Source organism: Anolis sagrei, chromosome 5, assembly GCF_037176765.1.
Source record: "Anolis sagrei isolate rAnoSag1 chromosome 5, rAnoSag1.mat, whole genome shotgun sequence".
NCBI lineage: Eukaryota > Metazoa > Chordata > Lepidosauria > Squamata > Dactyloidae > Anolis > Anolis sagrei.
In genome coordinates this window covers 143,686,915-143,702,012 of record NC_090025.1, presented here as the reverse complement: position 1 = coordinate 143,702,012, position 15,098 = coordinate 143,686,915, and the positions used below count along the sequence as shown (strand labels likewise).

Below are 15,098 nucleotides of genomic sequence, written 5' to 3'. Positions count from 1 at the left end.
AGTTAGTAATGTGACAAATTAAATATCGCTATGTCAATAAACTTGGTTTTCTTCCATAATACAAAATACAGAATTTTATGAATGTTCTTTACCAAGTGATCAAATTTCCAATGGTAATGGATGAGGTCTTCCCTTTGCAGAACACAAAATGAGAAGGAAGGGTGGGAGCCAAATATCATGATTTTCACATACACCTGGACTTGAAAGTTGATTCCCAGCACACTGCTCGAGTGCAGTCAGGCTGGCATAATATAATTTGCCCTTGACTGGAAAAGAAAATCACACTCACAAAAGGGGAAGACGCACAAAACTAAAAATCAACCACCTTTTTAATTATTTCAGAAATACAATCTATGAGAAAGGAAATAATAAATATTCAATACTAAATAATAAATGGTAAGAAAGAGTTTTGCTAAGATGAAGTCGTCAACCACACTTTGGGTTTTCACAAACTGTCCTTCAGTCTATCTGGAGACCTGGAGTGAGGCGCCATCCTTCAGATTACTTCATTAATGCGGTACAGCCAGTTTGTTGCAGCTTAGGATCATTTGGTGGAACAGACATGTTGGCTTTCATAGTGGCAGAAGCAGCTAGTTAACATTTCACAGCGTGGTCACCTACGATTACTCTTCAGGCATCAGCAAGACCAACGGCTGGCAATACACTGGGAATGAGCATTGCTAGGAAGCACCACCAAAGTGCCTGCCAATTGCATTTGGCACTCCTGACTCCGGCAAATTCCCTCCACTTCTCCCTTCAAGGGACTCTGTTTAGGAGTGCTTCCTCTTCTTGATGGCTTCTGCTTTGACCGCCAAGCTCTTTGCACAGATAGTCAGAACCACAATGAGGACACCGACCAGGAACGTCACCATTGGCCAAAGGAAGCAGTGCAAAAGGACAGATTCGTCATGGGTGCGCCGTAACAGTACGTCATCTGGCCTGCAAGAAGAATAGAAATGAAATGAAAGAAGGGTTAGAGAAATAAAAGCCACATGTGAAAAGGAAGCAACTGCATATTTTTAAAAGTCAATAGGGTTTATACTTTTTGCAATATATTGTCTGCAAAGGCATTCCAAAGCCTACCAACTCCCATTATGTGCTGGACTACCATCTCTATCATTCCAAACTACACTGACCCATAGCTGTGCAGGGCTGAATGATGGGCGCTGCAGTACAGCATATCTAGAGGGTCCTTGGGTTCGGAAAGGCTTGTCAGTAAGAAACATCCATGTCATTTGATGATCAGCTCAATGACCATCAGATGGCCACAATAACAGATCTGTTTCATTTCACTTGCTATTTCAATCTGCCCAAACAGAAAAGCCAGAATTACTGCACATGGTTTCATTAAGGATGTAAGAGAAAAAAACTTCCATATGAGTGACATTACCCAGTTGTTTTGGAAATCTGGCCCAACATCCTTGACAAGAGCTAAAAACGAAGAAGACCAACAGGTGACATTATTGGAACTACATAAGCACCACTGCTTTAAAACAATGAGCCTTGAGTACATATATATGCACGGAACTTGTTTATTGTGGTACAGTTTGCTTTAACTCATGCAACAGCTGCCTAGCTATGACATGCAGCAGCTGCCTAGCTATGACATAGGCTCCTATTGCAGGTGCAATTGTCTAAAAAAAAAATTCTGCTAGAAGACTTTCTGTGTAACCAGGGGATGAATGGGCTGTAACCGACAGGGAAAAAATGCTGAATTGTGCAGGCAATCTTGCATGCATCAACTAAGAAGTACAGTAAAGTTCTCGCTTATCTAACCTTCACTCATCCAACGTTCTGTATTATCCAACGCAGTCTGCCTCCCACCACAGATGTTTCAATACATTGCAATGTTTTGGTGCTAAATTCATAAACACAGTAATTATGACATAACATTACCATGTACTGAACTGCTTTTTCTGTCGATTTCTTGTAAATCATGATGTTTTGGTGCTAAATTTGTAAAATCATGAAGTAATTTGATGTTTAATAGGCTTTTCCTTAATCCCTCCTTATTATTCAACATTTTCGCTTATCCAACGTTCTGCCGGCCCGTTTATGTTGGATAAGGAAGACTCTACTGTATATCCAAAGCACAAAGTAACTGCCCTGCATAACATTATTTTTTCCCCATACTATGAGATCTGTATTTTAATTTGGATTTATTCATTGTTTGTCATACCAGAGAATAAACGGGCACCAAGACCACATATGCAAAGCTAACAGATGCTCTATTCTGTAAAAGAGAGCTGTCTACTTAGAAAAGGTCCGCTACACCAGCAGGTAATTATTCCATGATGGATAACCTCAGGGTGCAACCTAGTGCTCCACTGATGCTCATTATCTGTCAGATGCTTTCATCTGCCAAACCCTACACAAACATTTGTGTACAGCACTTTATCCTGGCACAGGATACAGGAAAGCATCACTCAAAAATGATACAGCTGCCAAGTCACAATGGAAAGCAAACACTGGGCTTATTTTAGCACAATACTCCTAAATGACAGTGTTAATCACCTGTGGAACTGTTTTCTAAAATGGCAAAGGCAGCACCTGCCCAATTGTTTCCCTTGAACACACAGAATTTCACTCCTCATCAGGATACTTGCCTGAACATAATGGGGGCACACCTGTTCAACACCAATTATATTAATGCAGCAGTAGTATTATATTTCAATATCCTGGGGTGAGGACAGGGCAAGTTAGGAGCCACAGATAACTTGAGAGAACCCGCCTTTTGCCCCCCAATTTGCATAGCCTGGAAACCTCAAAGCTCCCAGAACTTCAATATTTTTTTTAAAAAATCACATTTTTGCCTCCATACCACAAGAAGGAATTATGTTGACAGTTGGTTGCATTTTGGTCAACAACCAAATGAACCTTATTGTTGTATCCCAGAACAGGAACACCTCTGTCCTTAAACACCACACCATTATAGTAAAATCAGCAAGCAGTTTATTGAAGGATATATGTAAGCAAAGCAATACAAATGATACAAACAGTATAGTACAAAATAATATATTACAAAGGCAACAGATAGTCCATGAACTTCAAGGTTAAAACACAAGATCCAAGGATGCAAAATCCAAAAGAACAAGACAGCATGGAGATCCAATACCCTGAACAGGACTGGCAAAACTTGAAACATGAAACTAGAAATCCACTTGGGAGACAAGATGATCATGAAATTTCAATGTTGACCACACTGAGCTAAAATCCTTTCCTTGTCTCATATAAAGCTCTTCTCTAATAGACAGGGTGACCACCACCAAGCTTGGGAACTTTCTCTTAATTTACAAAAGTCTTGTCTTCTATCTTCAATCTCATTAATTTCTGCACCTGACAAATCATCCTCAAAAGAAAGTTCCTCAGAGAAAAGCTGCCGTGGGCCCCTTTCAGGAATAAGAAAGACCTTAAGAATCTACAGGAGAAGCTCTCTATTCATGAGAAACCTCAGGCCTTTCAGCAAGGCCAGAACTAGGCCTTTCAACAAGGCCAGGACTTGACAACTCAGGCCCAGGAAAACCATCATCTCCATTAACACAATCACAGGCTGAACTACAACAATGATATCACTTCCAGTTGCACAAGGACTGACAATTTAGCCCAAAGGGAGTTGTGGGACAATGGACCATCCTAAATCACAAACCTACTGACTTGAAACCCACCTCTTTTTTCCCAATCGCCTCCTCTTCTCCAACAAATATCCAGCAGGTGGGCACAACATGGTCCTTCCATGATAAGATCATGTATTGAAAAAACCAAACTGGCAGGTTCATCAAACTAAACCCGAGGTTTTGAGTACTTAAGACTTAAAAGTCTGAGTTCGTATCCCTTAGCATTTAATCACCGTATTTAATTAGGGCTTTTTCCACTGTGTTGTTTTTGTTGTTGTTGTTGCTGTTGTTATTGTTGAGGCTAGCCATCCTTATCACCTTTGTGCAGCAAGTATTCTCTATCTGAGAACACTGAACATACTCAATTCGGTCCATGTGAATGATGGAGAATTTTGTTATAAAGACCAAATATGAAAGAAAGTGAAATTGACAGTCTCCCCCACCTATAAGGACTAGAAGCACAACCTGCCCTCTTAATGAATAGTGGGGCTTTTCTCCTTGTAAGGCCTTTATATTCACTCAAGCATATGTATGGCATTACTCATAGACCTCAAACAGCAGTATAACAATGAAATATGACATATCCATATTTTCACAGTTTGAAAGCTGTGGAAATCCGCCCGCCCCCCCCCCCCTTATAATTTGGATATAGTAAGGGTAAATGAATAGAGGTAGCATGGTTTAATGGTTTGAATGTTGGATTAGGGCACTGAGAGAACAAGGTTTGGACACCTGCTCAACCACAGAAATTTACTGGGTGATCTTGGACAAGTCAAATGCTCTCAGCAATGGCAAATTTCCTCTGAATATATCTTGCCAAGAAAATCCTGTGCTACAGTTGCCATAAATCAGAATTTCCTTGAAGGCACAGAACAATAACAGAGCTACCAGACAGAGGCCAGCTGAATACCATTGGAAGCCCTGCACAATTTAGAGTTGAAATAGAAAGGACACTTCTTGCAGTCTCTATGGTTCTGTTCTCCTCTGTTAACCAACATATCTGGGTAATAACAGGCTGGCACTGCCTGCATTCTAAACCCTGCAAACCCCATTGCTGCCTCCAATGGAAAAAGCAGTTAGTTATACTGTGCAGGTTTTTGTATGGGCATTCACTCAACTGCGATAATGCATTTTAGTGATAAATACCCTTCTCTCTTCTTTTTATATACTGCTGCATGATTGCAAAAGGAAACCTTAGCTAAAGGCAAAAACACTAAAGTACTAAGTTTGTATTTGCCAATAAAATGTTCCCTTATATAAAATACAAGCATTTAGAGGGAAAATAGACCTGAAGGTCTGGCCAGTCGATTGCAGTACTGCTGATGAAGGAAGCCATTATGACTGGCGCAGTGAGTCTGCACAACACCCAGATGTGAGATGTTTATTCCAGGACTTACCTTTAAAGCATCATACTTTTATTTTTGGTCAATGGAGTGAATGCTCAACATGCCCAAACTCATTTTTCCTCTTGGGGAAAGAGGCAAAGACAAATCAGCAAAGAGAGAAAATAAGTTTGTATTCTGAACTTGAATATGTTGTCTATTATTATTACAACTCCAATAATCTTTCAATCAGTATGGCCATTGGCAGTGCTGGCTGGGAATTTTGGGAGCCCCATTCCATGGTCAAACATTGATGTGCTGTACAGTCAGTCCTCCGTATCCATGGTTTCTATATCCATGGAGCCAATCATTCATGACTTGAAAATACTCAAAAGAAAACTGCGAAAAGCAAACCTTGATTTTGCCCTTTCATACAAGGGGTACCATTTTACTATGCCACTATATATGATGGGAGTTGAGCAGCCACAGATGTTGGTGTCCACGAGGAGTCCTGGAACCAAACGCCAGTAGATATCAAAGGACTGCTGTATTTTGACACTGACAGACATTCAACAGATCTTGTGAGTTCCAAACAACTCCAGCAATACACGGCATTCTGTCTTTTGAGTTAATTATTTTTCATAGGCTCATAGGCCACCTGGATCAGACAATGGTATTGGACAGGAGCACCTTTTATCAGCTCCTTACTTATTTCTCCAAGGTCATGTAGCCAGCATGACTGCATTGAGCAGCATTACCTTCCTGCAGAAGGTAGACCTTGGAGGCATTTGCGGACAACGCTGGCTCTTCGGCTTAGAAATTGAGATGAGTATCACCCCCTAGAGTTGGACACGACTAGACATAATGTGAAGGGGAAACCTTTACTTTACTTATCTCCAGCCTTTCAAAGTAGATCAAGACCTGGACCAACTCTGTCATCTTAGGTAGGTCACTAGACTAGGTCTTACATGAAAGAAATATATATATATACCTCTTCTTGCACTGTACTTTTAAAAAGAAATCATTTTGAAAGTGCAATTTGATAATTATGAATTGAAAGGGCCTGTGCCTCAAGGCTACAAGCCAATCTAATGAACAAAAGAAAACCCAAATCCATTCTTCAATTATTTATTTAGTTCCCATTAGGGAAACCCAAACTATTTGCAGTATCTCAGCAAAGCAACTTGCTAAGAACCCAATTATGACTTTGTTCCACCACTATACAGAATAGAAAACCAAAGGGATGTATGCTCAGTAACACAAAGACAGCTTACCTGAGGTGTTGATTAAAGTAGCACGTAAAAGGCTGAGAGCCAACTTCATCTTCCCAGTAATCCTGCCAGTGGGTTACAATGTCAGAGTTCTTCTCATTTTCTCTTTCACAGGGAGGGATATATGAACACTGTTGAAATAAAAGGCATCGTTCTATTATCTGAGTGAATAAAACAGTCTGTTTGATCCTCCCTCAACAACTTTCATAAATAAAATTAAAGCGTATGCTTCAAAGATAAAGAAAAAGACAAAAAAGAGACAGTTTTCCTGAATAGTGTTGCTATTGCTGTATAATAATTGTAACTGAATGCTATGAATTCCCTAATCCCTAGGAATGTTATGAATCCCCTAATTCCCTAAGAAGAGCAGGATGTCCCACCCTGTAAATTGCTGATCGCTAATTCTAGACAGTTACATAAAATAGACATTATAGAATTGAATAAATCTGTCATGACGATAAGAGAGCCCTGCTGCATCACAGCTAAGACCTATATAATTAGACATTCAATCCCCATCATGACCAACCAGGTATTTCAATGAGAGCCCAGAAGCAAGATATAAGTGTCATGTTCCCCTACAACAACTAAATGAACTGTATTCAGGGGCATACTTTCTTTGGTACTACAGGTAATATATAGCTATCATAACAAATAGCCACTGATAACAACATACACATGGTTTCACATGTTAATACATAATGAACCACTATTTTATTTCTAATTAAAATGAGTGGCATTTTGTAAAAGCAGAAAGTGAAAGTTAGTTAAATTGTATACTGTTGATTGTTGTATTTTGTTGTAAACTGCGTTGAGTCGCCGGCTAGGCTGAGAAACAGCGGTATACAAGTATAGCAAATAAAATAAATAAAGTTACAAATGTCATATATGTACCATGTTCAAGGCCCTCTTAAATAGTATTATCCCTTTATGAGCAACAGTACTTGCTACAAGCATATAACATACATTAAAGGGTGATCAAATTCAGAAATGAATTAAGAATCTATGCGAATGATTGAGGCGAGAAGCTGTTTGTGTGCTGGCATTTAGCATTAATCATTTGAAACTCTATGTCATACTCTTTCAAGTGGTAAGAGGGCAGTTTGTGGTTGCAGAAATAGTTATTTCAAATTGGGACCAGCTTGAATTTACAGCATTGAATTTTGCCGTATATATGTTGGAAACTGCTTTGAGTCATGTTGTCCCTCCTTGCCCCCCCCCCCCCCGGTGAGAAGAGAGTATACAAATGAAGTAAATAAATAAATATGTTTGAAGAACCGTATATATTTCCTCCCTGCAAAAAATTAGAGGACACCTTGTATCCCACTATTCATTTATTTATTTACAGTATTTATATCCCGCCATTCTCACCCTGAACGGGGCTCGGAGTGGCTTACAGAACACACATATGGCAAACATTAAATGCCAATTATACAATTAACAAGAACAAACAACACAAACAGAGGTAAAGACAGATTTTCCTATCTTATTTCCAGCATCTTGGAGGCTGTGCTCGACTCTAGCCACAGGACGGGGGACAGGGTGCTATTGTTTCATCTTTCCTCCAATCAATGTCCTTTAAAGGGCCCCTTTATTACCTCCATGCTAAAAGCAGTACCTATTTTATCTGCTCACATTTCTGCTCTCGACCTGCCAGGTGGACAGGTGAGCTGGGGCTAACAGCAGGTGCTCATCCTGCCCGGGCTCAAAGTGCTAACCTTCCAATCAGCAAGATTTTTCTGCAGCACAGCAATTTAGCTTGCAGTGCTAAGCCCAGCCCCTAGTTACCACTTCAGTTATGAATATTTCAAATGACATAAACACAAGTGCAAGGATTTCACCATAAAGCTGCTTGTTGCACTCTCTTGTGATCAATGCTAGGAAAGAGTCTCTGAAATGTTCAAGTTCATCCACATTGCTTTCAAGCAGTGAAATCTCAATTTGTCTGAAAACATGGAGACGTCCTATGCCAACTCTACCTAGTCCTCTTTTGCCATTTCCCAATCTCTAACCCTATAAAAGTTCAAAAAGGAACATTTGATGCTTCCTTAACTGTTTTAATGCTGTGACTCTTGACTTTTGCATCTACCTTATTGTTTTGGACTTCAGCACAAAGAAACTTATCACAAGGGTGATAAATCAATGCTGAACTTTGATGGATGATGGCACTCCAAGATTTTTTTCCAGTTGGGAAACCCAAATCCTTTCAATTGAAGACAGTGGTGATGGAACCTGTTGTAGCTTTTGGCCACAGCATAACCTTTTTCTAAGGTATAGTCACACTACTCCCACCATCCCAGGTCAGACTCAGACATGTAACTTCTAGCTTGCCGAAAGAAAACACATAAATATTGCCTTTGAGAACACTGAACTGGGCTCTTGCAAAGCCAAGCAAAACACAAGGCTCCACTGAGACTTCATATTTTGCATAGACACTTTTATACTCACGAAGAGAAAAGAAAGGTCACACAAGAATAATTTTAATTAATTCCTGTTCAAAACAAGAAACACAAAGCAGATGGGCTGAAGCCACTTTAATCCTACTGATTTTTTTAACATTCATCTTTTGGAGGATTTATTCAGCCCTACCTGGTCTAATCTTTTAAGACCCTAAAAAAGAGTTGAGGCTGGCACCAATATATTCTGATTGGCCCAAAACACAAGGTCCATGAGCACACCAGACGTAAACTGAGAGAAACCATTTGTGCCTTTGGATGTGCTCAAGTGCAAGAATTATCAGATGGAGAGTTTTGATGCTAAATCAGATGGTGATGCTATAGAAACTGGAAATTTTTTTTACACCTTTAAACAATGTTTTGGGAAGATTTAAAGAGAAGCTGTTTTGATTTTCATGTGAAGGAAGTTTTAATGAGCCCAAAGTATATACACTCGTTTGCACATTATTAGTTCAACAGATGGAGGACTACCCTATAGAAACGAAACTGGGAAATGTGGAAAGTTTCAATAAACTCAACATTTAAAAAATATAAATAATTCATTGCCTTTTCTATGAAGAATCAAAATATATCCAGTTTTACAACATGGCGGAGAATTAATAACACAGCTAGGCGACATAATACTGATGCACCAATTCCTTTTTATCACTCAACTTTTAGATCCACATAAACCACTGCAGAGACAGCTTTCGTATGACTGGATCCCAACATGAACTTAAGACAATGACTTCAGTGGAACCTGCTCTCAGATTCAGAGGAAGTTCTACAGTACCAAAAGAAGAGATCAAGAGGTGAAAAGTCAAACTGCATATGTACATTAATGAAAAAGGCTATTTATCTTTGAAACATTGGTACCATCCAATTAAGGGTGCCTCTACACTGCAAAATAAATGCAGTTTGACACCACTTTAACTGTCATGATGAAAAGCTATAATCATTTTGAGTCAACTGTCATAACTCAAAAATACAAATCGGTGACTTGTATTTTTACAAAATCTCGAACTTTCTCTGCCAGAGTGCTGGTCCTTCACCAAACTACAAAGCCCAAGATCCCATAGCATTAAAGTTAAAGTGGTGTCAAATTGCATTGATTCTACAGTATTGGTACTTTTTAATTACCTCAATGGTGCAACCTCCAATTAATGTCATTGCAGAAGCCCACTCAAAAACATTTGAAATTGACAAAGGCCATACATCACAGTGAGAGCCAGCATGGTACAGTGACCAATATAACAACTTTGTCAAAAGCATTTGAGAAATCTATGGTGAATAGTTCAAAAATTTAACATTATCAACTTCTGGTGGGTTTTTAGGTGTTCAGTCATGTGTACTTATTCCCCTCCCATTTTTGTGTTTTGTTTTATAAATGCACAATAATTTCAGGAGTAAATGCTGCAACATTCAGTAGGACTTCAGTGTCGCCTTTAGAAATCTACTCCAGGATTTGCTGTTGTTGTTGTTGTTTACTTATTCAGTCATTTCCAACTCTTCGTGACCTCATGGACCAGCCCACACCAGAGCTCCCTGTCAGCCATCACTACCCCCAGTTCCTTCAGAGTCAAGCCAGTCACTTCAAGGACACCATCCATCCATTTTGCCTTTGATCGGCCCCTCTTTCTTTTTCCGTCCATTTCCCCCAGCATCATTGCCTTCTCTAAGCTTTCCTGACTTCTCATGATGTGGCCAAAGTACTTCATCCTTGTCTCTACTATCCTTCCCTCCAGTGAGCAGTTGGGCTTTATTTCCTGAAGTATGGACTGGTTGGATCTTCTCCTGGTCCAAGGCACTCTCAGAATTTTCCTCCAACACCACCATTCAAAAGCGTCTATCTTCCTTCGCTCAGCCTTCCTCATGGTACAGGTCTTGCACCCATAGGTTACTACGGGGAATACCATTGCATTAACTATGTGGATCTTCATTGCCAGTGTGATGTCTTCTGATTTCCTGGCTGCTGTTTGCATCTAAGGTAATCTTTGCACCGAGAAATACAAAGTCTGTCACTACCTCCAGTTTTCTCCCTCTATTTGCCAGTTATCAATCAGTCTTGTTGCCATAATCTTGTTTTTTTATGTTTAACTGCAACCAAGCTTTTGCACTTTCTTCTTTCACCTTGGTTAGAAAGTATTTTCTGACAGCCTAATATTTTGGCTGTAATGCAATTTGCTGCCCTGACTATTTTTCACCCTGATATGTTTTATGATTGAAATTGTTTAAAAGACTATAGAAGACTATTTTGACAAATGGGCACCAGTGGTATCACAGCAAGTCCCTCATGACCTATCAATATATGCATGGTATAGGCACTTCTGAATATTCCTTGCCTGAGAAAATCCTATTAAATTTATGGGGTCACCATCGGTTGACATGCAATGTGAAGACAACGCAATTACACTGCCTTTAAAAGGGACTCGTTATGCAAAACAAAACATCATGGGAGATTTGTGGTATGGGCACTTTAAAGCTTACTAAGGTTTTTTTTTCCCAATCAATTGTTCCAGGTTTTGTCTAATTAAATTCCTTCAAAAGAATTTATTTACTGAAACAGAGACAGTCTCCATTCTGCCTTCATCAGGTTAATTAAACCAGCTCAAGCCAATACAGCAAACATTTCTGCAAACATATTAGAAGTATCAAATACTCTATACTGAACAGATATTTTCAAGTTTAGTTATATGAAGTCCCCAGCTTTGGTTGCATAGCACATTCAATAATCAGTACTCAAAAATTACAGCCTTCTCTTCAGTTTGATTATTGCCATTATACTGTAGATCTCAGGATCCACTCACAGACAGAGCTTGCAGATGTTATTCTGAGGGCATCAACTCCCAGTATCATCAGTCTGCATGGCATAACATGATAATTGACAGCAATGAGCTTAATGGTGATAGAATGCCCTTTTATGCTCTTTCTAGGAGGTTTTAATGGGAAAAGGATGTCTGCCTCCTTGGATTGTCTTATCTCTACAATCTTTACCAGGGACATATATATTTAGTGGTATGAATTCAAGTCCTTAGAATCTGTTGTGTAACATCAAAGTAGTACTGCTAAGCAAAGAGAGAAAAATATGTAATCTTCAAGAGAGTTGCTGTAAGTTTTTCAGGATGTATGGCCATGTTCCAGAAGCATTCTCTCCTAACATTTCGCCTGCATCTATGGCAGGCATTCTTCTGTGATTCCAGCTGTGAAAGCCTTCAACAATACAATCTCCAGGGGCCTTAAATAACATATTTAAATAACAAATTGCAAAAAATAGCATATGTCTTTCCCCTTCAGTCCAGATTTGCTATAAAAGGTCTTCAGAAAAGTTTCAAAAATTAAAAAACTATGCAGGTTCAAACAGTTAGGATTTAAATGCTAAAAAAGAAGTTCTTCAAGAAGGCTAGGTAAACTAAAAATAGCCCCACAATATAGCATTTATATTTTGGTTCTAGTGTGTGTGTGTGTGTGTACAAGCCTACAAATCACCTGTTGATTTATGGTGGCCCCATGCATTTCATAGGAGTTTCTTATGCAAGGAATACTTATAGGTGGCTATACCAGTTTGTTCATCTGAAATATAGCCTCAGGTATTCATTTGCAGTCTTCAATCCAAGTACTACCTAGAGCTAACCCTGCTTAATGTCTAAGTTCAAATGGGATCTGGTAGCTTTACATAATTCAGGGCACTTCCAGACAGCGCCAAAATGCAGATTTTCAAAGAAGGATAAACAAACCTGGGGCCTGCTTGCAAGTCCCCACACAGACCTGTGGGTCCTGGGCTGTCCTCCCATGCCATCCTCAAAGCCCTTGTTTGTCTTGGAATAAAATAGAGGGCAAATGGGAAACATCTGCTGGGAGGTTTTTTGTTTTTTTTTTAGAGAAAACTTTGTTATGCACGGATCCTCATATGCGCACATGCAAATACGAGGGATATTTTTAAAGTAAGGTCTGTTTTGTTGTAGACACTAGTACTTTGCCGCATACCGCAACGAGCGCGTGCGTCGTGTACCGGCATGCCTCAGGAACAACTGTGCTCAGTTTCCGCTCTGTAGCTAACCTGTACGGTTCCGTTCTGTGCTTTAAAAATGTTTAAGACTATCAACTCACCCGCCGCATGTGAGGTTCGCTCAGTGATACGGTTTTTGTCAGCAAGGAACCTGCATGCTGCAGAAATTCATTGACAGATTTGTGAAGTGTACAGTGATACTGTTATGAGTTAAAGCAAAGTGCATAAGTGGGTACGACAATTCAAAGATGGCCGTGACAACGTCCATGATGAGGACCGCTCCGGTCAACCTTCTTTGATTACAGTGAACTCTTGGTTATCGGAGCAGGCAGCAAGTTTTTATGAAGAGGGTATTTTAAAATTGGTTCAGAGGTATGATAAGTGAACAAACTTGGCAACTATGTCAAAAAATAGAGTGAAGTATGTACTTTCTGAAAATAAATTTACTTTTTTGAAATAAACTTTCGTTGTGTACTTATGTTCCAACGGACCTTACTTAAAAAATACCCCTCGTACCTTAATATAAAATATGAGATTCCTCTGTGCGCATATGAGGATCAGTGCATAATGAAGGGATTTTTTTTGAAAAAAACTTCCCCCAGATTTCTCTTCCCAATTGTGTTTTCATGCTCTATTTAAGTTTAAAACTTTAAAATAAAGATTTTCAGAGAGCTCCAATGGCTCTCCTTCCTACTCTGTTTAAGCCAGCTGGAAATCAGCTGTGTCTCCCTGGCAGCCCAAAGAGCTGATCAGCTGTTTTGGGCTTCTTTAAAATGTACCTGCAGTCTCTAGAGGGTGGGGAGGGAGATCTCACAATTTGCATGACTACAGGGATAGACAGTCACGCAGAAATGCACATTTCCTACCCAGAACTGGGATAAAAGAAGACTTCTTTATCCTGTGTTTTGGCTGCGTTGCTCTGATTCAGCACGAATTTAACAGTAATGTCATCTAGCCACACTCCCCTTTTAACCTGTTCACTCTGGATTCTTTTGTGCTGTGTGGAAGGGCCCTTAGATTAATGTGATAGCAAACCTATAATAACAAAATAATAGGTTGAAAATGTTTGTAGAAAATCCTTGATGTGTTGACCCATTTTGCGCTTTCTGTTGAAGACCACTTCTTTTGTTTGAGCATGACTTCCCTTTCTACCCACGTCAAATTCCTTCTTGGCCTTTCAGAAAATCATGACATTTTTCTCCAACAACATGAACAAAGGTGAGGGAAAGAGCACCCTACAGTCCATTGGGAAATGTATCATGAGAGGATATGAGAGAGGGTCGTCTCTGCAGTTGACTGGGATCATTTTGGTATCCAGTCAAAACTTGGCTGTTTATTAAAGCAACATAAAATTGCTTATTCAATCAATAATTGCAAAATTAATTTAACTTTTTAACTTTTAAAATCTTTCCCTATAAACATGCTACATAGTCTTGAATTATGGGGGATCTCATTTGTTTTGCCAGTTCAGGACAAACAGACAAAAACAGAAGATACTATTAACATTGGTAAAAAAAAAATACTATTTTATCTTGAGCAGACATAAAGCATAATGCCCATAAAAGAACAGAGAAAAGGAATCAAAGCCCATAAATTACAAAGATATGGAAAAAGGTTTTCTCCTGTATAGCATTTAGCAATAATCATGGCGAAGTAAATATACAAACAACTCATTTTGAACATTTTATACATCACTCCTAAAGAAAGATATTCTATAAGCTATTTATTTTCCATTTTCTACAAAAAAAAATCCCAAAGCTTAGGGGGAAATGCGGAGATTTTTTTTACTATTTCCCCACCCTGGCCTTAAAATCTTTATCTGCAATTTTTTTACTAAAACTGCTGGGCAGTGTTCCATTCTCTGGGCGGACTCCAAAAGGGGACTTAGACAGAGAAGGATAGTCCATATTATGGGGCGGGGGTCCAAGGAGGAAATCTATTTCTCCTTTTTTTTTCTGGTTATTCCCCCTCCTCCTCTTCCCATTTCATAAATAAGGGTTTTTTCCACAATGGCAACACGGGTGGGGGGAATAACAGGAAAACAGGGGGAAATGGTTTTACTCTTTTAACCACCACCACCCCACCCCATAAAATGGACTCCCTTCTCTATCTAGTGCCCTCTTTTGTCTTCTACCCACATAATGGAACAGTACCCAGCAGAAGCATTATCTCTTAGTAAAAATTTGCAGTGTCAAGACAGTTCCTACTGATGCCAGCCTTAATGATTAACAAGCTTTTACATTCCACAATTGTCATAGATTTTACTGTACCACATTTTTCCCTTAGTTTTTCTCCTCATATTCTGTAACTAGCATACTATACAAACACAAAACACACAAACACAAGTGCCTTTGGGACATAGTTCTAAGGGAACATCCAAATAGTCCCTTTATTGCGGTAACTCCTGCAATAAAGAAGGAGCTGTCCAGATGATGTCCTGAATAATCCTGAAT

The 15,098-nt window shown here is 39.3% G+C and overlaps 1 protein-coding gene across 1 annotated transcript in view; it reads right to left on the bottom strand.

Moving 5' to 3' along the window:
• Positions 1-311: 311 nt before the first annotated feature.
• The window catches only part of KCNMB4 (potassium calcium-activated channel subfamily M regulatory beta subunit 4), a 37,536-nt gene continuing 22,749 nt past the window's right edge, over positions 312-15,098 (bottom strand). Inside the window, exons 2-3 of the mRNA XM_060777464.2 lie at positions 6,211-6,338; positions 312-939 (exon numbers count right to left, since the gene is read on the bottom strand). Coding sequence (XP_060633447.1) covers positions 771-939; positions 6,211-6,338 — 297 coding nt within the window. The 3' untranslated portion in view covers positions 312-770. The remainder of the gene's footprint in view (positions 940-6,210; positions 6,339-15,098) is intronic.